This window comes from Dama dama, chromosome 2 (assembly GCF_033118175.1).
Source record: "Dama dama isolate Ldn47 chromosome 2, ASM3311817v1, whole genome shotgun sequence".
Taxonomy (NCBI): Eukaryota; Metazoa; Chordata; class Mammalia; order Artiodactyla; family Cervidae; genus Dama; species Dama dama.
Window position 1 is genome coordinate 6,081,828 of NC_083682.1, and position 27,477 is coordinate 6,109,304.

Consider the following 27,477-nt stretch of genomic DNA (forward strand, 5'->3'; position numbering starts at 1 on the left):
GTGTCTGCCTGCGCCTCCATCTGGGCCCAGTGGAGCAGATGCAGAACTTCCGGCCTCCAGAACTGAACATCTTGGTTATTTTAAGCCACCGAGAAGGAATACAGGAAGCTAACAGGATGCCCCGATCTCACTTCCAGGCAGGACTTTTCACATCGGCTGGGGCTCAGAGGGTCTGCACCACCCCGAGGGTGTGTTCCTCAGCTCCAGGAGGCGCTTGCTAGGTGACTCTGCCCTGCACCCCCTGCGTGGGGCTCCCTGAGAGTGGGCTCCCTAGACTCAGTCTCTCATTTTCTCACCTTTTCTCCTATTTGCCGTATGTCAGTCTTTTTGTAATGCTTTCTGGGTGATGTCCTCGACTGTCTCCTGATTCTTCTATTTATTATGTTTAAAAATGTCTACGATGCTATTTTTAATCCGTTAGAGCTCTTTCTCGTTGCCTTTTTAAAATAGCTGCCGCCTCTTAATGCAATAGCTTCTCTTACTTCTCTGAGATTAATTATAGTTGTTTTTTCCCCCCTCTAAGTATCTGCTCTCTCTATTACTTTCTCCTCAGAGTTCTGTGTTTTTATTCCCAATTTGTTTTGGAAGGGTTTTCGGCTATGTCCTCAGATATCTGATGACTTGGGCTGTCCCTTCATGCTAAAGCCGACTGGAAAGTCTGGACATGGTGGGGCTTTTGGACCAGTGGTCCTGACCCCGAGAGAAGGCTGCAGGCCACCCTTTCTTTGGGCACTCACTACTGTCAGTAGTCACGGGATGTCCATCCTGGGCTGGCAGGTTCCTGGAGAGAAGCCCTCAGAGTGCTCCCTGGCCATCCACGTGAGAACCGCTTTGTAGAGTGAGGACTCTGTGGGGTACCCTTCTGGGTTGCATGCCACGGGGGTGCCTTTCCAGGGACCCAGTCTCTCTTCTTCTGAAAGGCGCTGGTGCCTGGTGGGTCAGGAATGGGGCTCTGGATGCCTGTGACCGGTCGACCCAGCTCTGAACTTCCTAGAAGCGTGCCCTGGGCATGTGACTCCATCTGTCCTGCCTGAGTCCCGGTGTCCACAACTCTAGACCTGGGAATGCAGGTGGACAGTCGCAGGGGTCGTTGCTAGGATTCAGGGAGTGACTGTACCAGACTCAGCAGGGCTGAGGCTGTTTGCTGTCCCTGTGGCTCTGTTGGCATGTGGTGGGGAAGGGGGTTCGGGCCCCGCCACCCCTTAGACTATAACTGCACATGAAAGTGAAAGTCACTCAGTCGTGTCCGACTCTTTGCGACCCCGTGGGCTACACAGTCCGTGGAATTCTCCAGGCCAGAATACTGGAGTGGGCAGGCTTTCCCTTCTCCAGGGAATTCCCAACCCAGGGAATGAATCCAAGTCTCCTGCATTACAGGTGGCTTCTTTACCAGCTGAGCCATCAGGGAAGCTCAAGAATATTGGAGTGGGTAGCCTATCCCTTCTCCAGGGGATCTTCCCGACCCAGGAATTGAACCAGGGTCTCCTGCGTTGCAGGCGGGTTCTCTACCAACTGAGCTACCAGGGAAGCCCTTGGACCCAGGGAAACCTGAGTCTTCCAGGAGTCTGCAACTCAAATCCGCTGGTGCTGTGACTGCCTCTGCATGCTCCCCACCCCCTCGCTCATTGTCACTTGCCCCACATGCTGTGCATGGTCCAGTTTCATGGCCTGTCTTATCTGCTGCCCTGGGCTTTCCCATTCTTTATCCTTGAGGGTTTGTGCTCTTTAAAGAAAGTTCCCTTTGGGACTTCCCTAATGGTCCAGTGGTTAGGACTGAAGGCCACCAGTGAGCTCACTGCTGCAGACTCCCGTGTCTGTTTTTCCTACTCCTTATCAGAGCTCTGCTGCCTTAGACCCTGAACATTCCTCGGAACCCCGGCTCTCACAACACCCCCATGGCTTTGACTGGTCCTGGTTAAGCGGGTGTTTCTGCCCGCCCTGTCCATCCATCCTGCTCTCCTCTCCCAGCAGGACAGGGCCCCCAGACCTCCTTCTCCTGCTCAGGACATGGCAGACTCACGCCCAGCAGCCTGTTTGGCTTCCCCAGCTAAAGAGCTTGTGGTTAATTCCAGCTCATCAGGGTCAAAATGGAACTTGCTGGCCTCTGCCTACATCTGCTTCTATGTTCCTTAACTTGGCGTTGCCCCTGTTCACCCTTCCCTTTAAACAGGAGCCGAGAGCCACCCTCACCTGTGGCCTCTTCACTGTTGTCTAACAGGTCTAGAGGTGACACCCCCAGTGTGTCTCTTGTCCTCATTTTCTCTTGCCTGTGTTAGAATGGCTTCCCTGGTAGCTTGGACGGCAAAGAATCTGCCTGTGATGAAGGAGACCCAGGTTCGATCCCTGGTTTGGGAAGATCCCCTGGAGAAGGAAATGGCAACCCACTCTAGTATTCTTGCCTGGAAAATTCTATGGACAGACGAGCCTGGTGGGCTACAGTCCATGGGATCGCAAGGAGTCCAACTTGACATAGCAACTAACTCACGTGTTAGAACACCTTCCTTGTTCCTCCTCCACCTCTCAACTTCCCTCCTCAAATTCGGGTTCCTCAGGACAGCCAGAGTGGTCCCTCTAAAGTGCAGATCCCTCTCCCCGGCCTGGTTTCCTGGGTCATGCTCCCTGACCTTGAGGGTGAGTCTGCGCCCCTTGCTACACATGCAGACTGGTGGCCTGGAGTCCGAGTGTCTGCCCTCCATCTCCTCCTGGGCAGCTCACTGCCTGCCTCTGGCCTCAGTGGACATTTGCCAGGCTGTTTTCTCCTTTGCCTTTGCCCCTGATGTCCCCTTGCCTGCCCTGACCCCCTCCTTATCCTTTGGTTTATCCCTTGGGTGTCTTCTTCAGGAGGTCTTCCTGCTGACGCTGCCCACTCTCCACGTAGCCGTATGTTGGCACCAGCACTCTTCAGCGCAGACTCGTTTTTGCTGCCACCCACTCGGCCTTCCCTGGCCCAGAGAGGGTGCTGCTCACAGTCCTAATAGCTCCACGCTCTGAAGGCTCCTGCTGTGACCTGCTTGAGGCTGAGCAGGTGAGAGAAGGGTGAGGGTTGTTTTTTTCGGCTGTGTGCCTCTCAGCTTGTGGGATCTTAATTCCCTGACAGGGATGGAACCCATGCCTGCTGTGGTGGAAGCGCAGAGTCCTCACCGCTGGACCTCTGGGGCAGTCCAAGGGGGCATTTTTAACGCAGCGTGCTTCCCGGTCCCTGGTTTTAGGGTCTGTGCAGGTTCCAGTCTTTTGTGGGCAGCATGGGTCTGTTTGTTTCCCTGGGCTGCCTTAGCAAAGTACCAAACCTGGGATGGCTTCCACCAACAGAGATGTATGGTCTCAGTTTGGAGACCGGAAGTCCAAAGTCAAGGTGTCTGCAGCGCCGCGCTCCCTCTGACAGTTCTAGGGGAGGATCTTTCCTTATCTCTTCCAGCTCCTGGTGTTTCTAGCAGCCCTTGGCAGCGTTCTCTCCAGGCACATGGCTGTCTTCTCCCTGTGTCTCCACGTCCTCTCCCCTCTGCCTCTGTCTCTCTCTGTTCACTGTTCACATTTCCTCTTTTCATAAGGACACCAAGCAGATTGGGTGAGGCCCACCCTAATGACCTCATTGTTACTGATCACATTTCCAACGACAGTCACATTCTGAAGTCCTGGGGTTGGCACTCTGACACATTTTTGGGGGAACAAAAATTCACCCCGAATGCTGGTGTCCACTTTCCTCCACCTTGAAACTGGGGTGGCCTGGGTGAGCGAGGGGGGACAAGGTCCTCTGACTCTCCAGCTGGGGCGAGTGTGCCGTGGAGCTGTCAGGAAGCTTTCTGGACCACCCGTATGCCTGCTGTGTTTTGGTGTCTGTCTCCCTGCAGAGCCTTGTCCAGCCATGTTTAGAATCGAGGCTTTCGGGCCTGTCACCCCACTCGGCCCTGAAACACTGTCCTGGTTCCCACCGTCAGTCTGGGAGGTACTTTGTTTGCTGACCTTGTCCCTTTGACCTCCCTTGTCAACACTTTGGGCTCTTATCTCTGTGTCAGGGACAGCCGTGTGTCTCAGTGGCTTACGTGTGCTGCTCCCAGGAGAGGCCATGCCTTATTTATCTTTGTCTAGGCGCTCACATTACTCTGCAAGCTCATGTGGCCTGGAGTACTCATTCATTCATTCATTCACTCGTTCATTTCCCAGACATCTCATTTTGGTGTCGGGCACCGGGCAGGGTGCTAGGGAGACAGTGAGGGGCAAAACAGAGAATCCCGTCCTGGAAGTCCTCACAGCATCTGGTGAGACAGTTAGTGAATTGTTACAGCATCAAGTTCACAGACACAACCTCGCCGAGAACCCACGCGAGTCAGAGGACAGTAGATTGTGGCAGGGACGGTGACAGAGCTTTGCTCAAGACGAATGGCCGCCTGAGGGAGGGTATCTGAGCAGTTTGGGGAGCTGGGGGTGTCCAGGAAGGCCTTCCTGTGTGGTCTTAAAGGATGTGGAGAAATCGGGTGCCTGCCGTCCTGTGAGCCAGCCGGCGTCCAGGTGTGTGTGCAGGTCGGCAGTAGCGCTCCGTTTGCACCAGGGGGCAGTGTTCTCCCTGCAAGTCTGCACGTGTGCGCGCTGAGTCTTCAGTCCTGTCTGACTCTGTGTGACCCCATGGACTGTAGCCCACCAGGCTTCTCTGTCCTTGGGAGTCTCCAGGCAAGAATACTGGAGTGGGTTGCCATGCCCTCCTCTGAGGGATCTTCCTGACCCCGGGACTGAACCCGTGTCTCTCAGGTCTCCTGCATTGGCAGGTGGGTTCTTTACCACTAGCACCACCTGATCTCCCTGCCCACAAATGAGGCTGGGACGGGGCAGTCGCTGCTGTGCCCACAGCCCTCTCCTCGGCCGCCTGCCTGCCGGGATCCTCCCAGCCTCTTTCCCTGAACCTCCCCCGCTTGCCTGTCCACAGGTCCCCTCGGCCCAGACAGGGCCCGTGGCTTCAGTTGCCACTGTACCACCCTCTCCCCTCTGCCTGTGCCTGACTCGAAGATTGACCAGGGCAATAGAGAGACAGAGTGGCGGGGGCAGCTTGGAACTGCCTCTCGCGGTGGGCCCCGGGCTGTGCTGCCCCAGGCCCTGTGAGTTTCCGCTCCACATCTCCTTCCACCTTTGGTACCCCCACACCCCTTTCTTCTTCATCTGTCACCGTCACTGTTTCTCGTATCCTTCCTTCAACTGCCCCTACTCCAAAATCGCAGCCTCGGTCTGTCCTCTCGTGGGTGCTTTGATATCAGCTGCTGCAGCCTGCAGCTCAGGCGGTCTTCCCCCTTCATCTGTCCTGCTGGCCTCCAGCCCGGGGCCTCCATCAGACACGGTTAGGACAGCACGGAGCTGCTTGGAAGGAAGGCTTCCCGAGAGCCAGCCCCATCCATCAGCGGCTCGCTTCTGCCACAGCGTGGAGCCCTCTGCCAAGAATGCTCTCTTTCCGGTTCTGACCTGCTTTTGCTGGCAGCCAGCCTCCAGGGGCCTCTGGGGGCTGGGGACAGGGCCCAGTGGGGCTGCCGGTGTAGGGGGCAGGGGGTAGGAAGTCACTGTGTGGGAAGGCGCCTCCTTAGTTAATTTGGAGATTCTGGGATCTGTTTCTGACCTGCTGTCCCCTCTGCCCCCTCCCCACCCCCCGTCTGGTGGCTCCAGCCCCCGTCTGAGGTGGATATGCCGAAGGACTTGGGGTCTGGGGGTAGGCAGTGCAGGCTGTGGGCTTCCAAAGCTGACACACCAGCTAGTCACTCCTGAGGCAGGACTGTGGCTTCCCTTTCCTCTGTGCCTCCCACCCACAGTTGCCCACTGCGTCTGCAGGAGATGCTGTGTGAAGAACAGGGATATTTAGGGCGGAAGTAATACAACCCCTCCAAGGAACATTCCCGGGCCTGCCGCTCGGCCGCAGCAGTCATTCAGGTGGCTGCCGATCCTGACCCCAGCACGGCCGCCCTGGCTAAGAGCACGTCCACCCTGGCCCTGCGGCTGTATTGTCTGGACCACCATTTGGGTGGTGATGGCTCAGCAGTGGAATTTTGTGCTGCTCCTGGTTGCAAGAGGCAGCCTGGGAGATGTAGTTTAGGTCACAACGTAGTGGGACTTCTAGAGACATCTTGATGATTTATTGGACAAATTGAAACTGCCCTAGCTCATCGGGGACACACAGTTGCCAGCACCGTTAGCCTGCTGTCTGGTGGGAAGTGCCGAGACCACTGGGATTCCTGCCCAAGTGGAGGCAGTGACACGTTTTCATCAGGAGTGGGGTTTTGGCTTTTGGTTTTCAAGCGCCTGCAGGCTGTGCTTCTGATGAAAGCCACGACTTCCTCCCTTAGTGAGGTGAGGACCCCCTCTGCCCTGACGCAGCGGTCCCCAGTGTTTTTGGCACCAGGGACTGGTTTCGTGGAAGACAGTTTTTCCATGGATGGGGGTGTCGGGTGTTGGTTTCAGGATGATTCAAGCGCATGACATTTATCATGCACCTTATTTCTATTATTATTAAGTCTGCTTTACCTCAGATCATCAGGCATCAGATCCCGGAGGTTGGGGACCCCTGCCCTAAAGAGTCAGCACTCTTGCTCTGGCGAGAGGTGTACAGATCGGGGTCAGAACTGGCCTTGCTGGGTGACCTTGAGTGTGACTTGACCCCACGATGTCTGGCTCCTTCTGTTAAAGCTGTGAGGACGACCTGAGTGAGTACGTGCAGATCCCAGGGCCTGGGAAAGAGGAGAGACCCTTCCAGGTGTGCTGGTCCCCGTGCTGCCCAGCACAGAGGTGGAGCTTGGCCAGGGTTGGAGGTGGTAGAAGCCGCAGGGGCAGGTCAGCACAGGGCAGGTCAGCAGGCTGGCCCACGAGGTCGAGACCTCCCCCTCCTCGTGCCGCAGGTTGTTGTTGGCACACTCCTGACCGGACCGTCGGATCGATTGTCGCCGTTGTTCGTTCTGGAAGGAGAATGCTGAACTGATCCACCCAGTGCCCGGGAGGGACTGAGCTGGAAGGGAAGTCGAGACTGTCTCAGGAGTTACGCTGAGAGGCAGCAGGGGAGAGACAGGTGCTCCCAGCTCCCCGCTCACTCTCGCTGGCAAGGCGTTGTTTACGCGTCCCAAGTGAGAGTCAAAGCCGCCTCACTCCCTGACTCTAACACACAACCCGGGGCCAAGGAAAGGGATCTGTCAGCTGGCATTTGCAAAAATAGCAAACGGGCCTCCCTGGCCTATTGGCTCTCTGGAGTGGCAGCCAGGTAAGGGATCTTGGGGCTGTGGCCATGGCCTTGTCTTGCACTCTTCCATCTCTGAGATCAGAAAGGGAGATTTTTCACTCACATGTATCCCCAGCACTGACCGAGGCCGCATGGTGTCCCTGAGGCAGGTGACCTGAGGCTGTCTGGCCCCTGGCCACCTCTGAGAGTCCTCTCCCCCCGGGAGACCCAGCCCGTGAGGGAGTCCCATCTGCAGCAGCCGCCCTGTGGCTCCTCTGGGGAGGGTCCGCCAATGCGCTGGAACACAAGGCCTTCCCGAGGTGTCAGTATTGGTTAACGGGGGCCTCTGAGTTTTTAAGGACAATTCTCTACTAAACTGTCAACGACCTTGAGGACTTCTGGGTTCCCATCCCGCAACCAAAACCCCAGAGCAAGGTGCCGTGTGGCCCCGTGGTGGGTGCCTGGCCTGCCCACACCACCCTCCTGTGACAGGGGCCGTCACCGGGTCCCTGCCCTGCAGTGAGGGGCCGAGGATGCACTAGGAGCAGTGCTCGAGGGGAGGCCGGTGCGCTGAGAGAGTGGCGCTGTGTGGAGAGGCTGGGGCCAGGCCGTCGAGGATGCCAGAGCCCGACCTCAGGCTGGGGGCCCCTCTGAACAGCAGAGGCAGCACCACCCCCCAGGGAGAACTGGGGGAGGGAGTCTGGGGCGCTGAGGCCTTCCCCACCATTCACCCCGCAGGCCCTCTGCTTCCACGCGGGTCTCGCCAGGTGTCGGGTCTCAGCAGGTGCCTGGCAGCCTGCCTCGCCACCCTGAGCTCTGCCCACCTGGCTCCTCCCATCAGCCCAGCCCACACCCCCAGACTCAGCACACCCCGAGTGAACCATCACATGCTTGACCCACGAGGGCCCTGCTTCCCGGAAGGGAGGCCTCGGGTGGCCCAGCCCGTCCTGAGGTTTTCTCCCAGCTGAAGCTGGTTCAGGAAAGTCCTTCGGAGGCACCGGGCAGCTGGACCTCAGGTCTGGCGAGGGGGATTTGACATGGGAGAGGGCCGGGTGCTGGGTTGACCAAGTTCTGAGATGTCCTGGGAACGCAGCAGTGCTTTTAGTCACCTTTGTGTCCTCAAGACCCAGGCCTGGCTTTGCTGGTGACAGGTGGGGTCGCGTGTGGCTGAGCCAGGAACCGAGCTGCGGGGCTGCATCCAGGCTGTGAGGGCCGTGTGACCCATGCCCTCTGTTAGGGCCTGTGACCCATGCCCTCAGTCATCCATGGGAACCCCGTCCGGCCAGCCGCCCAGACCCGCTCCGCCTGCAGGCTGACCCCCGCCGCTGCCTTGGGACGCCTCCTCGGTCTGTCCAGGTCCCTGGGGATAGAGGAGCTGGGCTCCGGGCTGCGAAGCTCCTGCTGCTCGTGTGACCCAGCCTCCCTGCCTCCCCTGCTCTCCCAGGCCTCCGACACCCCTGCTCCGGGCGCCCCTTCCCCCAGTTTCAGCCTTGGCAGCCGCTGCGGCCTCCAGCAGCCTGGGGTGGGAGAACTTTGTGTCCTGGGCCTGTGACCTCCTCAGGCAGAGCAGAAGCAGCACCGGGTACCTGGCTGGCGAGGGGTGAGTGCCCCGGGCCCCCTTGTCGGCTGGCGGTCTTCCATCTGCTGTCCACATGCGCTTGTGCCTGCCCTTGTCCAGCAAGGCCCCCGGGGCCAGCGCTGCCTTGCTGGTCTGGACAGGAATGAGCACCCTGCGTGGTGGGCAACAGAGCGGGGGTTCCTTCACGCACCCCAGGCTCATCTGGGAGGAAAGACCAGTGGGGAGATGGTGATGGCAGCCCCTGTTCAGTGACCCCAGGACGACCTGCCCAGGTTGGGGGTGGTGGTCGCTCGCTTTCACAGAGGATGAAGTGGGGTGCCTGGGTCTCCCAGGGTCAGGCGGTGCGGGGGCAGGCCCAGCGCGCTGACCCTGGGTTCATGTTGGGCCGCCGGCGGCAGACGTGGCTGCCCTCTGCCCACTCTCAACCACCGCTCTGACTTCAGCGAATGATCATGACCTTTCCCCTTCTGCAAACATCTGCCTGCTTGCCCCCGCGCCCCAGGTCTCAAGTCTAGGCCTGTGCTCGCTTCCCTCTGCATGGGACACAGGGCTCCAGGGCATTCAGAGCCCCCACCTCCAGTGTCCAGAACCCAGGTTCTTGAATTGTAAAGCATGACGCCAAGGAAATCCTTGCTGTCTAGAGCACGTGTGAGGGTCAAATGCAAAACAGTATGAGAATCTTGGGCTGGATAATTCAGACTTCCTCATTTCCTGACTGAGCTGGGGAGGCTCTTGGTCCTCCCTCCCCACCTCCACCTTGTGAGCAGAGCCTCCAGGGATTTCTCTTTATTGGAAAAGGGATCGGGGAGTGTGTGTGGTGGGGGTGGGGACAGATATGACCTATTAACCCACAAGATGCGTAAGTGCCTGAGGGGTCCGCAGGGATAAACCCATCCATGTGGGAGAAAAGGGCAGGCCTCCCTGCCCAGGATGACACGTCCCTGGGGGTGGAGAGTCTCCATGCCAGTGGAACCCGCTGTGAGGCTGCTGACCTGCAGACAGGGAGGAAGATCTGTAGCAGGCTGCCCTGGCCAACAGGTGAGGAAGATGCAGTGGGGGATGAGCCTTCTGGGAGGCCAGCCCCCCTAGAAGGGGCTGTTTCACGGATGGAAGCCAAGGCCAGTCACCGCACTGAGAAGGACCCTTCAGGAACTCCTCTTGGCTCTTCTCTGCAAAGGTCTTTCTGTTCCCTCTGTATATTTCTTCATTTTCTTTTCTGATTATAAATAATAATCCCCGCTGGAGAAAATGGAGAACGTATCAGTGCAGTTCAGTTGTTAAGTCATGTCCAACTCTTTGCAACCCCATGAACTACAGCACGCCAGGCTTCCCTGTCCTTCACTATCTCCTGGAGTTTGCTCAAACTCATGTCCATTGAATCAGTGATACCATCCAACCATCTCATCCTCTGTCGTCCCCTTCTCCTCCTGCTTTCAGTCTTTCCCAGCATCAGGGTCTTTTCCAGTGAGTCGGCTCTTTGCATCAGGTGGCCAAAGTATTGGAGCTTCAGCTTCAGCATCAGTCCTTGCAATGAATATTCAGAGTTAATTTCCTTTAGGATTGACTGGTTTGATCTCCTTACAGTTCAAGGGACTCTCAAGAGTCTTCTCCAACACCACAGTTCAAAAGCATTGATTCTTCAGTGCTTAGCCTTCTTTATGGTCCGACTCTTGCATCTGTACATGACTACTGGAAAAACTATATTATAGAGCATGTAGAGAAAACAGAAGGAACAAGGAAAAAAGCAACACCTTGCCAATTCTAGAACATAGGAGTAAGTGAATGCTGAGTTCCTGCTAGTTATTTTTCTTGCTCTAAGTAAAACTTAATGAGATCATATTATTTGTCTTTCTTAAAAAGCATCATATTATATCACAAGCATTTCCCATGTCATCAAAACTCTGCTGCGATTTTTCATGGTTATATAATGTCCGTTTGTATTGACGCCCAAATACTGGCTTTTTAAAGTGACTTCTAGTCCTTTGCTATTGTAAATAATGCTAATCTGAACATCTTTCTGCGTCCATCTTGTTCCCATTTTAGAATATTTTGGGGTTGGATTCCTACATTGATGATTGCCTGACCAAGGGGCATAAATGTTTTAAAGACTCTTGATAGGTTTTGTGAACTGCTTTCAGAGAGCTGCCCTGATCTCTAGAACTCACCTGTGGGCCTGCTTCCCAGAGGCCTTGTTTTTGTTCAGCTGCTAAGTTGTGTCCGACTCTTTGCTACCCCATGGACGGCAGCACACCAGACTCCTCTATCCTCCACTATCTCCCAGAGTTTGCTTAGATTCGTGTCCATTGAGTCAGTGATGCTAATCTCATCCTCTGTCGTCCCCTTCTCTTCCTGCCTTCAATCTTTCCCAGCATCAGGGTCTTTTCCAATGAGTCAGCTCTTTGCATCAGGTGGCCAAAGTATTGGAGCTTCAACTTCGGCATCAGTCCTTCCAATGAATATTCAGGTTGATTTCCTTTAGGATTGACTGGTTTGATCTCCTTGCAGTTCAAGGGACTCCAAGAGTCTTCTCCAACACCACAGTTTGAAAGTATTGATTCTTCGGCGCTCAGCCTTCTTTATGGCCCAACTCTCACGTCCGTACATGACTACTGGAAAAACCATAGCTTTGACTATACTGACCTTTGTCGGGAAAGTCACGTCTCTGTTTTTAATACACTGTCTAGGTTTGTCATAGCTTTCCTTCCAAGAAGCAGGCATCTTTTAATTTCATGGCTGCAGTCACCGTCCACGGTGATTTCTTGAAGCCCAAGAAAATAAGGCCCAGAGGCCTTAGCAGCACTAAATCTGATTGTTCACAACTCTTGCTAATTTCATAGGCACAAGCAACACCCCCCTGTTCTCCTTTGAACGTGATGATTTCTGGTGAGGTGGGACTGTTAACAGTTCATTAGGCACTTGTATCTACAGTTCTGCACCACACTTGTCCTGGTGAACACCGTGCCTTTCTTCACTTGACCCTCGTGGCCATTTGGGCTCTTTCTAGTCTGCCTCGTCCCACAGATCCCACCTGCAGCCTTGAGCAGCGCAGGCGTCTGGTGCCCGGGATAGGGGCAAGATCCATCCCCACACTTGCTCCCCGGGGTGTGCGCCATTGACCGCCAGGGCCTGCCTGCTCCAGGCTGCTCTGCCTGGAAAGCGCTTCCCTCCAGCTGGGTGGGCGGCTGAAGCCGGAAGCCAGTGCAGCGGGTGCTGCTGGTAGACCTGTGAGGGGAGATGACGAGCGCGTCGGAAGCTCAGTGGTTTTCAGGAAGTTGTGGAAGTCACATGTCCGAGGCCCAGCTGGTGCTTGGCATTGACTGTGAGCAGTCAATGAGCAGTCAGGAGCCCCAGGACTCCTCCGAGATCTCCTCCTCTGGTGTCAGCTGGACGTGGCTTGTTTCCCTCGGGCCCACAGACAGGTTGCAGAGGCAGCCCTCGAGTCCTCGGCCATGGCTGTTACTCTCCTGGGGTGCATGCCCTGCAGGTCAGATCTGGACGTGGCTGCTGCTTCCCCCGTTCAGGTTCCTGCCCAGTAATTCGCAAAAAAAAAAAAAAATTACCTGTTTTCTTGCCTTTGAGGCACTAACCGTGATCTGAAAGGACCTATTTCTGTCTGTTTTTTCCCCTTCCTTTTCTCCTTCCCTGGGTCGGACTCCTATGAGAGCGGAGACGTTCCTGCCCTGCCCTGGTGCTGTGCCCGGCGCGGCTGATGCTTGAAGGGCTGCCTTCTCTCCTTCTAGTCGAAAGGCTTCCCTCTTTTTCTCTTATTTCTCTCCTTATTTCTTCTCTCCTCTTTTCTTTCTGCTGCTGCTGCTGCTGCTACTACGTTGCTTCAGTCGTGTCCGACTCTGTGTGGCCCCATAGACGGCAGCCCACCAGGCTCCCCCATCCCTAGGATTCTCCAGGCAAGAACACTGGAGTGGGTTGCCATTTCCTTTTCCAGTGCATGAAAGTAAAAGTGAAAGTGAAGTCTCTCAGTCGTGTCTGACTCTTAGCGACCCGATGGACTGCAGCCTACCAGGCTCCTCCATCCATGGGATTTTCCAGGCAAGAGGACTGGAGTGGGGTGCCATTGCCTTCTCCTCTTTTCTTTCTACTTGGTCTTTATTTCCCCTTCTCAGTCTTGTTGGCCACAATATGACACTGTGAGGTTTTAGCAGTATCTTATTTATTGAATATATTTTTATGTTCCTTGGTGGTGATTTAGTCGCTCGGTTGTGTCCGACTCTTTTGCGACCCCGTGGACTGTAGCCCTCCAGGCTCCTCTGTCCATGGGGTTCTCCTGGCAAGAGTACTGAAGTGGGTTGCCATTTCCTTCTCCAGAGGTCTTCCCAACCCAGAGATCAGATCCGCATCTCTTGTGTCTCCTGCATTGCATCACAGGTGGATTCTTTACCACCTGAGCTACCAGGGTTGCCCATGGTGTTCCTTACTTAAAATGAGTGAGTCAGGCATTTAAACTTTGTGAAGAAATGGACGACGTGCTTAGCTGGGTGGAGGCGCGGGAGCAGGGTAAAGTTCCGAAGGGCCGTCTGGGCTCTGCCGTAACAGCTGTGTGACTCTGACCAGGTCTGCTAAAGCTTTTCGGGGCCTTGGTTTTCTTCATTTGTGAAATGAGGGGGATGGTCAGTCTCCGAGGATGTTCAGAGGGGGAAATTGCCCTCTGTCGGCTTTTTAAAATTTTTTCATTCTGAAACAATGTGTGTGACATAATTTGCTCTCGTAACTGTTTTTACGTGTACAGTTGGGCCAGTGGCGTTACATCCACTTACATCGTTGTGCAACAGTCACCTCCGGCCGTTTCCAGAACTCACAGAATGGAAACTCTGTCCCTTTATTTTTTTAATGAATGAATGAATGAATTTATGGCTGCGCTTGGCCTTCTTCGCTGTGCTTGGGCCTTCTCCAGTTGAGGGGAGCGGGGGGCTCTGCGTTGTGGTGCGGGCTTCTCACTGCGGTGTCTTCTCTTGTTGCCAAGCACGGGCTCTAGCGCGCGTGGACTTCAGGAGCGGCAGCTCCCGGGCTCCAGAGCGCGGGCTCAGCGGGTGTGGCGCTTGGGCTTAGCTGTCCTGCGGCACTGACACTGTCCCCTTTAAGCACTAACTCCCCTGCCGCCCGCCCCTGGCCCCCACCCTCCCGCTGTCTGCCTCTGTGAATGTGGTGACTCTGGGAACCTCATCTAAGTGGAATCACTCAGTATTTGTCTTTTTGTGACTGGCCAGTTTCACTGGCCTCAGCTGGCTTACATGACTAATTTACTGAGTAGGCCTTGTAGAAAGGACGGTTCCTGCAGTTTGAAGAAATCTGCATTTTATCTGAGCAGGGGCTGCGCTTCCGGAGGGCACATTGTTGCAGGTCTGCTCCTGCGGAGCCCCACTGTCACCCCCCCTGCCCAGCCATACAGAACCCCGAGGGAGGGCCGCAGGGGTCAGTGTGGGGCCGGAAGGTTCTAAAGCCTGGGGCAGCCTGGACTGACACTGACCTTACACACCGCAGTCACGCGGGGTGGCTTGCTGGCCTCTGAAATTGTTGTAAAAGCTTGAAGAGCGCTGCTTTAGAACTCAGAGTGTGAGAGTATTAGGGTGAGCTTGGGATGCTAGCTGAGGATGACTTTCTTCCCTTCGCCACAGCCAGTCAGCCTGCAGGGAATGCTGGGCCTGGCCAGGAACTGAGGCAGCGGTGGTACTGGCCGCTATGGGGCTGCTCTAAGCGGGCTCTGACCTCCTTCTCTAGATGCTGAAGTTTCAGACTGTCCGGGGGAGCCTGAGGCTCCTGGCTATCCGCCGGACCTCCACCGCCACTGCTGCCTCTCCCAACGTCCGGCGCCTGGAGTACAAGCCCATCAAGAAGGTCATGGTGGCCAACAGAGGTGAGCACAGTGGGAGCCTGCCCTAGCTCCATGCCCCTGTTTCTGTGTCTCTTAGGACCCCAGGGTCTAATGTCTCGTCCTGTTACCCTGCCCTCACCCCCCCAGGCGAGATCGCCATACGCGTGTTCCGGGCCTGCACGGAGCTGGGCATCCGCACAGTGGCCGTCTATTCGGAGCAGGACACGGGCCAGATGCATCGACAGAAAGCTGATGAAGCCTACCTCATCGGCCGGGGGCTCGCCCCAGTGCAGGCCTATCTGCACATTCCAGACATCATTAAGGTTGCCAAGGTGAGGGGCCAGGTAGGGATGGGGGCCTCTTGAGAGCTGGGACTGGGCTCTGTGCCTGCCCCCCCCCCCCCCCGCCTCCCATCTCCAGTGCTCTCTGGCTGAAAGTCCCTGTGAAAAGGTGAGTGAATGAGTGAATGAATGAGTGGCTGAATGAATGAGTGACAGAATGACTGAATGAGTGACTACATGAATGAATGAGTGACTGCATGCATGGGTGACTAAGCAAATGAATGAGCAAATGAGTGAGTGACTGAAGGAATGAATAAGTGAATGAGTAAATGAGTGATTGAATGGAGCAAGTGAGGTGAGGCAGGTGGGAGGGCCGCAGGGTTGGGGGGGCTGTGTGAAGGGCTTTGAGGGGTGCTCCTTGCTTCTGACCACCCCTGCCTGCCCACCAGGAAAACAATGTGGATGCTGTGCACCCAGGCTATGGGTTCCTGTCGGAGCGGGCCGACTTTGCCCAGGCCTGCCAGGATGCTGGGGTCCGGTTCATTGGGCCGAGCCCAGAGGTGGTCCGCAAGATGGGAGACAAGGTGGAGGCCCGGGCCATCGCCATCGCCGCAGGTGAGGGTGGGGGCCGCCTAGCTCCTGCGAGGGGCCGTCTGGGTGGGGCTGGCAGGCTGTGGCCTCAATGCCTGTCTGCCAATAGGAGTCCCTGTGGTGCCCGGCACGGATGCCCCCATCACTTCCCTGCATGAGGCCCACGAGTTCTCCAACACCTACGGCTTCCCCATCATCTTCAAGGCCGCCTACGGGGGCGGGGGGCGCGGCATGAGGGTCGTGCACAGCTATGAGGTGAGCAGAAGCTGAGGCTGGGCGGCCACCTGCAGAGGGACCAGGGAGGGGGTGCTGGGGGGAAGGCAGAGCTCAGGCCCCACCGTCTCCTGGGCTCCTGCCTGCCCTCCCAGGAGCTGGAGGAGAACTACACCCGGGCCTACTCAGAGGCTCTGGCCGCCTTCGGGAACGGGGCGCTATTCGTGGAGAAGTTCATCGAGAAGCCGCGCCACATCGAGGTGCAGATCCTGGGTGAGTGTGGCGTTCCAGGGGCAGCAGCACGAGGTAGTGGGGGCCCCTGGTCTTCCTGGGCTTTGGGAAAGCTGCCGGAACTCTCCCTCTGTGGGACCCTCCCCGGGAAGGTGGGCTGCGGGTGCCGGGCTGGTCAGACCTGAGACCTCGGGTGTGCTATTTTGAGCCACCGCTGAGCCACCCCTGGGAGCAGCGCTGAGCAGCCACGGTGCTCATCTGGGGGTTCGGGGGTGTCTGGATGCCCCAGGGGCTGAGCCCAGCTTACGCGCACCCCAGGGGACCAGTACGGGAACATCCTTCACCTGTATGAGCGGGACTGCTCCATCCAGCGGCGGCACCAGAAAGTCGTGGAGATTGCCCCAGCTGCCCACTTGGACCCCCAGCTGCGCACCCGGCTCACCAGCGACTCCGTCAAGCTTGCAAAGCAGGTGAGGGGCTGGGGCTACCGGGGACAGAGCTGAGAGCCACGGGTACGGCGGCCTCCTCCCCACGTGGAAACAAGGAGCCCGCTCCCACCAGCTCGCTTTGAGCTCCCGCGGACACAGCCTCACACGCAGCGGTCACGGGGGGCCCAGGGTGGCCAGCTGCTGTGGGGCAAGGAGGCTCAGGGTGACCGACTCCGGGAGGGCAGGAGGCGGCCGAGATGGCAGGCCCTTGGGGTCCCCGCTGTGCAGTCACAGAGGCGCTGGGCGTAGAGGCCAGGGCTGGAGGCTGGAAGGGCTGTGAGGAGGAGGGAGAGAGCCACTGGCCTCGCCTCAGCGGCCTTCAGCACTCACTGAGCTTCCGGGGGGCACCAGCGAGCCCCGGGAACAGGGAGTCAGACCAGGGCCTTCCATCAGGATTAAGGAATGGTGTTCAGGTGTTTCCTCCTCACTCATGCCTAACTGTCCCCGGCATCCCATCTCCTGCACCCCGTTCATGGCCCAGGGCCGCCGCCTCCTGTCTGTACTCTGGGGGCGTGGAGTGAGTGCCCGCGGGCCGGCCAGGCTGGAGCAGGGGCCCCGCTCTCTCTTCTTCTGGTGCCCCGACTCCAGCCCAACTCAGAGGCCAGTCACCCTGCCCTGGCCTCGGCCTCGCCCTCCCAGAGCCCCGAAGGGGCGTATTTTCGGGTCTGCCGCCCCCTCCGCGGGCCTCTGGGCCTGTCTCCTCCAGGGCTGAGCCCCCTCAGGCTCCCAGGCAGCCCAGGCCCCAGACCACAGGCACTGCTGGGACCTTCCCCAAACAGAAAGCCAGTGAGGCTCCAGCCATGGCTAACGTGAGGTGTTGATTAGGGTCTGATTATAGTTGAGGTTTTGCTTCCTTCATAGGAGTTTTTTTACCTTGAGTTTGGTCTTACTTATTGGCTTTGAAGTGTCTCATTCCAGAACAGATTTGAGGGAGTGAAGTCTAGGCTGCGGTTTTGGTGGGACCAGAAGTGAAGCTAGAGTGAGGCGTGCGTTTTGAGGTACAGCCTCATCCGTCGATGAGGTTCCTCTCGGATGGTGTCTCTTCGGGTGGTACCCAGAGGCGATGGCGGAGTAAAGCAGAGGGGAGCTTTCTGAAGACCCTCTAAGCGTCAGGAGGATCCTGGAGAGGCCAGGGTACACACGGGTGGGGCCCACGTCCCAAAGCTGAGGAGCCGCTGGGGGCAAGGGCGGCGTCTGGGCGGGTGGGAGCTCTGCTCAGGTCTCACCTAGACAAACTGGGCGCAGCCTTCGGAGGCTCCCGGGCACCTGGGGTGACGTCCAGGCCGGGGCCCAGTGGTGGGGGCTGGGCACTCACCTCCCAGGGGCAAGGCTGGCCCTCTCTGCCTGCCGTCGGGTGGGGTGGGGACGGCCAGCCTGTTCTACTATGGAAGCAACCCGGTGGATGAACCTGCGCCCCCACGGGCGCTCACCACAGAGCCCTGCTCCCACAGGTGGGCTACGAGAACGCAGGCACCGTGGAGTTCCTGGTGGACAGGCACGGCAGGCACTACTTCATCGAGGTCAACTCACGCCTGCAGGTGGAGCACACGGTCACGGAGGAGATCACCGAGTGAGCGCGGCCGCCGGCAGTGCGGGGCGGGGGCAGCCTCCGGGCGCTGGTGATGGGAAGGGCGTCTCCCCCGTCTTGTGTAAAAGCCACGTCGGGGGTTCCTAGGGAGCTCACTGTCCACTGGTAGAGAACAGTTAGGGATCCGTGTACTTAGTTTTTTATGAAAAGTATCATTATACAAGCATTACATGCCATTGTGAGAGTTTGTACAAAGGAGCAAATAAACATGCCTCAGGCCCCGCCGCTCAGAGAAGGATGCTGGAAGGTTCCCAGCGGGCGGCTCTGTGGGCTGCGCATCCCCAAGGCATCAATCAACCCCATTTTTCAGATGACAAAACCGGGGCTCAGAGAGGTTAAGAGAGTTGCCGGAGATGGCACAGCTGGTCCTCTCAAGCCCTGTGCTATATCTGCTAAGCCCACGCTAAATCTTTTGGTTTCTTTCCATCTTTATTTACTTAACTATATAAGTAGTTTGACACAATTGAGATGTTTTGTATACGACTTTTATTCTACTTTTCAAATGTCATATTTGTATAAGGCATTCCCATTGTTTTTTCTAAATACTTGGAAGTGGTCGCAGACTATTCCATCTTCTAGATAGTTTATAACTTATCACCATAGTCCTCTATTTTTAAATAATTAGGTTGTTTTTACTTTTGTGGCTATTAAGGGTGTGTCACTTAACATCTTTGGGCCTAAATCTTTGCCCACCTCTCTGAAGAGTTCCAAGGACACACATCTTTCGTAGGATTACCTGAGCAACGAATAAGCAACATCTCACCTAAAGAGAGAGTGAAGGATAGGGAAGGCTGGCACGCTGCAGTTCACGGGTCACAGAGAGTGACCAGTGAGTGGACACTACTTAGTAGCTGAACACCACCACCACCTAAAGAGCTTTCTAGATCACCTGGTTCTCCCACAAGCATTGCATATAAACATTCCCCAAAAAACCTGCCCATTTTATAAACAATTTATATGGCCTCTCTTCGTTTCAAAATGCACACATTGAGCTGTCGAAGTGTTATGCCCTGACCTTGAGCCAGTCCAACCCACCATGGAACTTTCCTGACGGTTCCTTCTTCGACCTCTGACCTCACCTGAGACTGAGGACACTGCTGGGGCACCTGCCTTCACCTGGCGGGTGTGTGAGGGCCCCCAGAGTCCTCCCTGTCTCCAGGTAAAGGCTGAGCTGACCACATGCTCCAGCCTCACCTTCTGGCCCCATGAGACTTTCCCCTCCATGATGCCGGAAAATTTTCGTCAATCTTGAGCCTGCCCTGAGCCGGTTCTGCTAAGGGTGGAGCTCTTTTCTTGCTCCGGAGCAGAGGTTCTTCTGTGTCAGACAGACACAGACTCGGGCGCAGGGTCCTCCCAGGTCACGAGCCGCATAGAGCTTGGTTGGGCTGCACCTCTCTGACCCTTGGGCTCGTCCTCTGATGGGAATGATGGCGGCTCTCAGAGCGTTACTGTGGAGGTAAAGCTAGGGAGGGGCACAGCCACAGTCCGCGGCGTGGATGCGTGGCGATACATGGTGCCCGTCATCGCTACTGAAACACAAAACGCTGAGGAGGGTCTGCCAGCGGCATTTCCAGGCTGTCCTTACCGCAAGCCTCAGTGACGATGAACTTAAAGCCTGGAGTTTTCTAACAGCTGTTCCACTTGAATTTGTTGCTGTCCTTAGGAGCATGGCAGTCAGGGACGGTGTGCTTAGAAAACCAGGCACGTGTGGAGATTGCACTCTGAGATCTTCTCTGGGCAGGGTAGGGGGTCTTGGGGACAAGCCTAGCTGCAACGCAGGTCCTAGGAGGGTGGCACCTGACCACAACAGCGCCCACCAGTGTGGACCCTCCAGTAGCTGTGGTCCCATTCACTACAGCCCTGTTCTCTGGCAAACCGACCCCCACCCCACCCCACCCACCACACCCTGAGTAGCACGTTCAGCTCTGAGAGTGAGGGTCTGACCTCGGGAGGGTCTGGGGGAGGCAGGGAGACAGGGAGGGCACAGGGCAGAGTCGGGGGAGGAACTGGGGGGCAAGCCCAGGGCACTGCTAACATCTCAGCTGCTCCTCCAGCCGCTGTGTCCTCATGCGGACCCTGCAGGGCTCCCAGCCTGGGCGCGGTCAGGGGGAGGCTGGTGAGGGCTGGGGGCCAGGGCTGCCCGCGGCCATCCCCTGCCTCACACTGTCCCCTTCCCCGTGCCTCCCCCCCCTGCAGTGTGGACCTGGTCCACGCCCAGATTCACGTGGCCGAGGGCCGGAGCCTGCCTGATCTGGGCCTCCGGCAGGAGAACATCCGCATCAACGGCTGCGCCATCCAGTGCCGGGTCACCACCGAGGACCCCGCGCGCAGCTTCCAGCCCGACACCGGCCGCATCGAGGTAGGCTGCCTCCGCTGGAACCCACGCCCAACTCGGTTGCGTGAAGACACTTCTCCGGGGGGCACGAGGGAGCCTGAGGGCCCAGCAGTGAAGGGGGCGCCTCCCTGGAGCTGACCGGAAGCCGGCTTAGAGTATGCAGGAGCCAGGCGTCCAGGACTACAGGGGAGAGCATTCCTGGGAGAGGCTGGTGTGGAGACCGGAAAGGCCCCCAGGGGGACAGGGCGGTCAGCTGGGTGGAGCCCAGTGCGGGATCCCCGGTAATGGAGCCCAGGTACTTTACCCATCTCACAAGGACCCAGAGCTTCGCTGCCCACCGAGCAGTCCCACTGGCTTCGGTCCCGCCTTCAGCCTGGGGGAGGAGCCGGGCACAGCAAAGGATGAGGGCCCCGAGGTCTCAGTGGAGGGGATGGGCTGGGCCAGGGGACCCGTCAGGGATGCATGTGGGAGTCGGGGAGATGGTGGGGAGCAGAGAGGCGAGTGAGCAGTGGCGTGGGGGGCCAGGGGCTGAGAGGGGGCCTGGGCCGGCTGCAGGCAGGAGCCCTCGGGCCCCTGTCCCCTGGTCCTGCCTCACGCCCCGGCTAAGAATACCTCCAGTGCCAAGTCAACGCTCTGCAGCTCTCCCACCGCCCCCTCTGGCCCAGGCCTCTGGGGAAGCGGACCCGCGGGAGGACAGGAGGGTGATTCTCAGTCACTGAGCCTGAGAGGAGAGACTGGGGCGGCTGGGCGGGGCAGGGCGGGGAGCGATCTGCATTCTGAGAGTCACATTGGCTGCTTGGCTTGAGGCAGAGCTGCTGCCAGGACTGTTTCTGGAAGGATCCCGGTCCACAGGTGGGGACCAGCTCCCAGGCTGGAGCGCTGTCCAGCGGGTGCCCCCATCAAGTCTGCCCTCGGCGGGCAGGGGCAGCCCCGCTCCAGCTCCACCTCCGAGGCCTGGCTCCTCCGAGCCTGGTTTACCACAGAATATTTTTAGCTGACGGCTCCTGCTCACAGCTGAGTGTTCACGCTTAAATATTTTATTAAGTTCCTTTTTATCGAACACAGGCTGTGTCCCTTAGACGCGGAGACGTGGTGCAGTGTGTCCCCAGGCCCCCGGCTTGTCCCTCCTGCTCCCGGTCTCCCTGGCCAGTGCAGCTCATGAGGCCCCCACCCCGGGCATTCACACCCAAAGCCCCTTCCCCCACCCTGAGCCTCTACTGTCAGACTCCTGAGAGCCCCCGACTGTCCCCCCGAGCCGCCTCTCTGACCCTCACCCTCTGCTTCCCTTTCCGGGCCTGTGGGCTCACGTGCATCTCCTTGCATCTGGTCCCGGTGTTTCTCATCGGCTCTCTGCTCCTTCCTCTCCCACCTGACAGGGAGGGAAGGTGGGGGACACCGAGGCCGTCCCTGTCACTGGTGTTACAGACCCCGCGGCCTGCCTCCCCCGCCCGGCTCCGTCCTGCAGCGCCCTTGTCCCTTGTCTGTGTGTTTCCTCCTCCGTCTGTCCCCTCGCCCCGCAGGCTGGGAGCCCTGCTCGAGCAGGGCCTCTGTTTTAGCTTCTCTGTCCCCAGTGCCTGGCGTGAGGTGGGCACATGTGCTGTGGACTGAATGAGTGAACAAAGGAATCTGAAAGGCAAGAGGGCTGGTCAAGCAGGCGGGTGGCAGGCCTGGCCCCTCCGTGCCCCGCCGGCTCCACGTCAGCCCTGAGAGCAGGGCCCCGATCCTGGGGCTGGCAGGGCCTGTGCTCCCCACCCCTCGTCCTGCCGCCTTCCCCTGCCAGCTCCTCTCAGGGACGAGGAAGCCGTGCCTGTGGCCCTCAAAGCCGGTGGGGTGCCCCTCGGTTTGCTGGCAGCAATGAAGCAGAACCTCTCAAGCCAGAGTTGGGGGTCACCTGTATGTGATTGTTGGCACCCTGCCGGCCCATGCTGGTTCAGCCCGGGGCCACGGGGTGCTGCATCTCCACTCCGGCTTCAGACCTGGGCCTGACTGGGCCGCCTCTGCCCACAGGTGTTCCGGAGCGGGGAGGGCATGGGCATCCGCCTGGACAACGCCTCTGCCTTCCAAGGCGCCGTCATCTCCCCCCACTACGACTCCCTGCTGGTCAAGGTCATCGCCCACGGCAAGGACCACCCCACGGCCGCCACCAAGATGAGCAGAGCCCTGGCCGAGTTCCGAGTCCGAGGCGTGAAGGTGAGAGGCTGCAGGCCCGAGATGCTCCGGCCTCTGGGTCATCCCTGTCACCTGCGTCCACAGCCGGAGGTGATGTCACTGCCGCAGGCTGTCTTGTGTCTGAGGCCAGTGCTGCCGCGTAGCCGTGAGCCTGCCCTGGGCACATGCCACTTTAGACCTGCTGGGGGCCGGGGGCAGGGGGCCACACTGCCCAGCCCACGGTGGGGGGCTGCCCCGAGTCCCCACACAGCACGTGGCACACCACAGCCCCCACCTTCTCAGCGGCTCCCGCCCTGCTGGGTCCCAGCTGGGCGCCGGTCTGGGCCATGTGGGCAGCGCTGTCTCCTTAGCCCTGCTCCATCCCCGTCACCTTTTCAAAAAGCAGGTGGGAGGGAGGAGCCCGCAGAGCAGTGGCTGCTCTCGGCGCACCTCACAGGGCAGGGCTGTCCCCCAGTGCTGGGGGCATCTGCGCTTCCGTGAAGAGCCTCGGGGCTCCTGGTCGGGGGCCATTTCCTGCACACGTGGCCGGGACGTGGCATGGTGGCCTCGCTCCTACGGTGGCAGGCCATGTCTGGGGCCGCTCCGGGCCAGGTGACTGGTGTGCGGGGGGCCCGGCCACCCCACCCCTCACCTTCCCGCCCCTGTGCTCTTGTCCTGCTGGTGACCCCAGGCCATAGGACTGCACCTGTCTGATAGGCTGGGGTGCTCCCAAGCTCCCACTGCCTTTGCACCAGAAGGTAGAGGGAGCCAGGGCCACGGGGGCCAAGGAAGGTGGGAGGCCGGCAGCAAGCTTGGGCCCCAGTGCCCCCCAGTGCGCGCCCAGACCGGGCACCGACCCCGCCGGCCCGCTCGCCCTCCGCGCCGCCCTGGCTCACGCTCTCCTGCTCCTCTCGGCTGAAGCCCCTGTTTCACTGTATTTAAACCAGGATCTCTCTTGGGCCACATCCAGGTATGTGTTCCGGGGCTGGGCAGGCAGGCACGCGTGTGTGTCAACGCCATGAACACACGTGTGAGCTCAGCCTGCACATGTGTACACGTGCACCTTACCACACCAGCTCTCGCCAGGCTGCCATCAGTGGCACCGCAGGCCTTAGGCAGAAAGGCGCACCGCCCCTAAGCTCAGGTGCAGCCCCGCGGGCCTGCAGCGGGGCCTAGGCCCCTGCATGTGCTCAAAGCGCGTGGGTGCCCCAGCACCAGAGGAGAAGCGCGCGTGCCTGGGGCGTGTTTGCAGCTTCCTCCCAGCTGACGCTTGGGAGCAGTAGTTGTCTGAAGGCTGGAGGAGGCCGTCTGGGCCACAGGCTGGCAGGGACATGGATAGGGCAGGGCACACCGCCCCGACCTGGCTCTTCAAGGTGGGGACCAGGGCTGTGGCCCTGGGGGTGTGGTGTCTCCCAGGTGGCAGGAGCCCTCCGGGGGTCCCAGACCAAGAGCAGGGTGGTGCGATTCCAGTCCCTTTGGTTCGCCGCCCCCCACCGCACTCTGATGCCCGCACCAGGTGAGCGCGGGGCGTCCTCTGCATACAGACGCGGGCACAGAGGCGCCTGCTCTCCAGGGCACCCTAGAGCCTGCGGGCACCCAGGCTGCTGGGGCCGCCTCCACAGGGCTGGGAGCCCCAGCCTGACCCCGCTAGTCTGTGCTTCCACTGGCCCAGACTCTCTCGTCAAGGAGCCTAGCAGGACAAGACCGGAGACTAGCACTGAGGTGACCCCAATGATTTTATTATAAAGACAAACAAGACTTCCACTTGGCGGCTGCAGCCCGCGCTCGGAGGCCGTGAGCACCTGTCACAGGGACCTGGCCCGTTTTGCCCAACTGGAGGCCAGAACCAGGGCAAGGGTCCTGCCTGAGGCACCGAGGGGAGGGCCAGGATGGGCTCTCTGGCAGCGCTGACCCACCGGCCAGGAGGCCGCCCGGCCACACCCTCCGCCCCCCGGCCTGCCACCCCCAGGCCAGCTCCCGGCCCTCAGACCACGCTCTCCTCCAGCCGCTCAGCACTGCCCCCAGCCCCCCGGCACCCGGCCCCGAGCAGCCCCCCGTGCACAGAGTGGCTCCGGCGGGCCCAGGCCCCTCCGAGGCGCCTGGCGTAACCGTAGCACCCGCCGCTGTCCCCCAGGTCCAGGGAGCAGCTGCGCTGGGGCCGAGGTGGGGGGCTGCGTGGGGGCTGCGCCTTGGGCGTGGGGCTGGGGCCTCCGTTGGTCTGTGACTGCACGTGGCTGAGCTTGAGGGGCAGACGGCCGTTCCCGGCCCCCCGGCCCCGAACCAGCAAGGCCACAGTGAAGACCAGTAAGGCAGCCACCAGCACCCCACCCACAGCCACAGTCAGGGTCCCGCCCAGCACGTGGGCCTGCAGGGCGTGGCACAGGGGCGTGGCTGGCAGCGTGGAGAAGTGGGCACAGCCCAGCAGCCGGGTGGCAGTGAGGTCAGAGGGCCCAGCGGCGGGTGACAGCGCCAGCAGACAGAGGTCATAGTCGGCACCCGGGACCAGGTGCTTCAGCAGGAAGTGATGGCTGGAGGCGGGGACGATCCTGCGGGCGAGGGTGGGAATCAGAGCGCAGGTCTGGGGTCCGAGCCCCCGTTCCCCACCCCCTCCCCCTGCCCAGGGCCACAAGGCCTTGAAGCTCCCTTTATAGCCGACCCCCCCGCCCCCGCTCTCACCACATGCCCCCAGGTCCCAGCTCTGAGGAACCCCATCCCCGGGCCCACAGGAGCCTGTATGTTCACTTAAAGCAGAGAAAACAGCCGGGCACATGTGGCCCTGGAGATGGTGCAGGGCAGACAGATGTGCCCGTCGACACCCAGGCCCGCCCCGGGCCGGCCTCAGAAGCTCGGGAGAATCACACAGCAGAGGCAGAAACAACGTGCCCGTGTGGCTAAGCCTGTGAGCTTAAACACAGGCGCCAGCACCCTGGGCCCCACCTGTCCGGCCTCGCCTGAGACCTTGTGGGGCACAGCCTCCCCCCTCCCCTCCCCCGCAGCCCCCACGACCCCCAGGCAGCTCAGAAGCTGTGGAGGAAGCCCCGTGGAAGCCCTGTCGAGAGAGCAGGGGCAGGAGAGGTGGCCAGCCCTCCCCCGAGGGGTGGAGCCGGCTCGAGGAGGGCCGCTCCCGAGCTGGGGGCCCCAGACCGCAGAGCGCCCCCTCACCGGTAAATGAGGGTCTCGTCCTCGCTGCTGTTGTACTGGAGCTGGAACATCCACACGGGGTCCGCTGGCCGCCCCGGCCCCCAGCTCACCAGCCCCGAGGTGGCAGTCACCTCCGTCACCTGCACGGCCGGCTCCGACTCAGGCGTGCCCTCGCCCTCCGCAGCTGTGCGGGCTGAGGCCGCGATGTCCGAGGGCCCGGGACGGCCCCCCTCGGTGCTGCCGTTACCCCCGTGGGGCAGAGCCAGCACCCGCAGTTCTACGCGGGCCGTGGCCTCGCCGGCCGGGTTGGTAGCAATGCAGGTGTAGGCCCCCGCGTCCCCGGAGCCCGTCACCCCAATCTCCAGGGTCCCGTTGGGAAAGGCCCGGGCCCGGGAGGAGTTGCCCACCAGCCGGTCATCGGGGCCAACCCAGTGCATGGTGGGCGCGGGGTCGCCAAGGGCCCGGCACCGCAGCGTGGCCCGCTGGCCCTCCAGCACCCAGAGGCGCTGCGTGTGGCGGGCGATGAGGGGCGGCTCACAGGAGAACTCGCCCTCGGGCACCGTCCAGAAGTAGCGGCCGGCCAGGCCGGGCGGGGAGGCACAGGTCTCCAGGTCGTCGGGCCGCGCCAGCCGCCGCAGCCAGAGCAGCTCGCAGTTGCAGTGCAGGGGGTTCCCGCTGAAGCTCAGCACCAGCGGCGCGGGCGAGGCCTCGGCGTGGCGGCCCCGGGAGAAGAGCGGGTCGGGCGCCAGCGTGGCCAGGCGGTTGGAGGTGAGGTCGAGGCGGGAGAGCTGGCTGAGCTGGGCGAAGGCGCCCGGGGGCAGCGCATCGATGAGGTTGTGGTCCAGGTTGAGGGTGTGCAGGGCGGGCATGGAGCCGATGCCGGCCCAGGGCACCTGCCGCAGGTTGTTGTAGGACAGGTCCAGGTCCTCCAAGCTGCCCAGGAAGTCGTCGAAGGCACCGGGCGCGATGCGGCCCAGCTGGTTGCCGCTGAGGATGAGGTGCTGCAGGTTGGCAGGGCCCCGCAGGCTGCCCGCGCCCAGCTCCGCCAGCCTGTTGCCATCCAGGTGCAGGGAGCGCAGGCTCTCCAGGTCCCCGAAGGCGCGGGCCCCGATGCGGGTGATGGCGTTGCGGGACAGCGTCAGGTCCACCAGCCCGGTCATGTTGCGGAAGTCCGGCGGCCCCAGGGCCTGGATGAAGTTGTCAGCCAGCCGTAGCTCCACTGTGCGCCGGTCCACGTTGGGCGGCACGAACAGCAGGCCTCGGTGGGCACAGAGGGTGCTGAGCGACTCGGACAAGTTCTGGCAGATGCAGGGCAGTGGGCAGGCGGCCGCTCCACTGGCCAGCAGCAGCAGCAGGAGCGGCGGGGCCATGGCGAGCGCCCTGCAGGAAGGGCCACAGCCCAGGCACAGGTGGGGCTGACACCGCTGCCCACTTGCCCCCAGGCTGATCTTGGGGGTGGGGGGCCAGCTTCCAGAGACTGGCCTGGGGGGTGGGGTCAGGGTCAAAGGCCCAAGGGGTCCCCCAAAGCTGAGGGCAGGCTAGGGCCTGTAGAGCCAGGCCCCCCGAATAAAGGTCACATTTCCCAAGCCGTGAGGGGGAGCCCAGGCTCTGGGGACAAGGTGAGGCGTGAGCAGGAAGCGGAGGTGGCCAGGAGCGCAGGGAGGGTCCCGGAACTTCCTTCCCCTGGCGTCCCCTGGACTCGCCAGCATCCCTTCGGCGCCATCCCCTCCCCCGCCGGCTAAGGTGCCTCCCCAAGCCCTCTCGGGCCCCCGCCCCTCCCTGACCGCTCCCCACAGTGCCCCCCGCGGCCCCCTCACCTGGTGTCCGTAGCTCAGGGGGCGCGGGCCGGCCTCCCCGTGGGCCCGGCCGGCCCCT

At 60.1% G+C, this 27,477-nt stretch overlaps 2 protein-coding genes across 7 annotated transcripts in view; one reads left to right on the forward strand and one right to left on the reverse strand.

Annotated features, from left to right (window-relative positions):
- The window catches only part of PC (pyruvate carboxylase), a 98,906-nt gene that overhangs the window by 63,276 nt on the left and 8,153 nt on the right, over positions 1 to 27,477 (forward strand). For 4 of the 6 annotated variants that reach the window (XM_061162838.1, XM_061162829.1, XM_061162848.1 and 1 more), the window contains 9 exons: positions 14,493 to 14,628; positions 14,734 to 14,918; positions 15,317 to 15,482; positions 15,568 to 15,713; positions 15,827 to 15,944; positions 16,221 to 16,372; positions 17,842 to 17,960; positions 20,175 to 20,337; positions 22,321 to 22,503. In XM_061162838.1, the coding sequence (XP_061018821.1) occupies positions 14,493 to 14,628; positions 14,734 to 14,918; positions 15,317 to 15,482; positions 15,568 to 15,713; positions 15,827 to 15,944; positions 16,221 to 16,372; positions 17,842 to 17,960; positions 20,175 to 20,337; positions 22,321 to 22,503 (1,368 nt within the window). Of the gene's footprint in view, positions 1 to 2,841; positions 3,026 to 14,492; positions 14,629 to 14,733; positions 14,919 to 15,316; positions 15,483 to 15,567; positions 15,714 to 15,826; positions 15,945 to 16,220; positions 16,373 to 17,841; positions 17,961 to 20,174; positions 20,338 to 22,320; positions 22,504 to 27,477 lie in introns of all 6 variants that reach the window. The other 2 variants (XM_061162857.1, XM_061162865.1) reach the window with 1 other exon arrangement.
- On the reverse strand, positions 24,308 to 27,462 carry LRFN4 (leucine rich repeat and fibronectin type III domain containing 4). The gene is made up of 3 exons (XM_061156411.1): positions 27,420 to 27,462; positions 25,624 to 26,982; positions 24,308 to 25,007 (listed from the first exon to the last, which is right to left on the reverse strand). The coding sequence occupies exons 2-3, from the start codon at positions 26,970 to 26,972 to the stop codon at positions 24,446 to 24,448; spliced, it is 1,911 nt and encodes a 636-aa protein (XP_061012394.1). The 5' UTR covers positions 26,973 to 26,982; positions 27,420 to 27,462; the 3' UTR covers positions 24,308 to 24,445.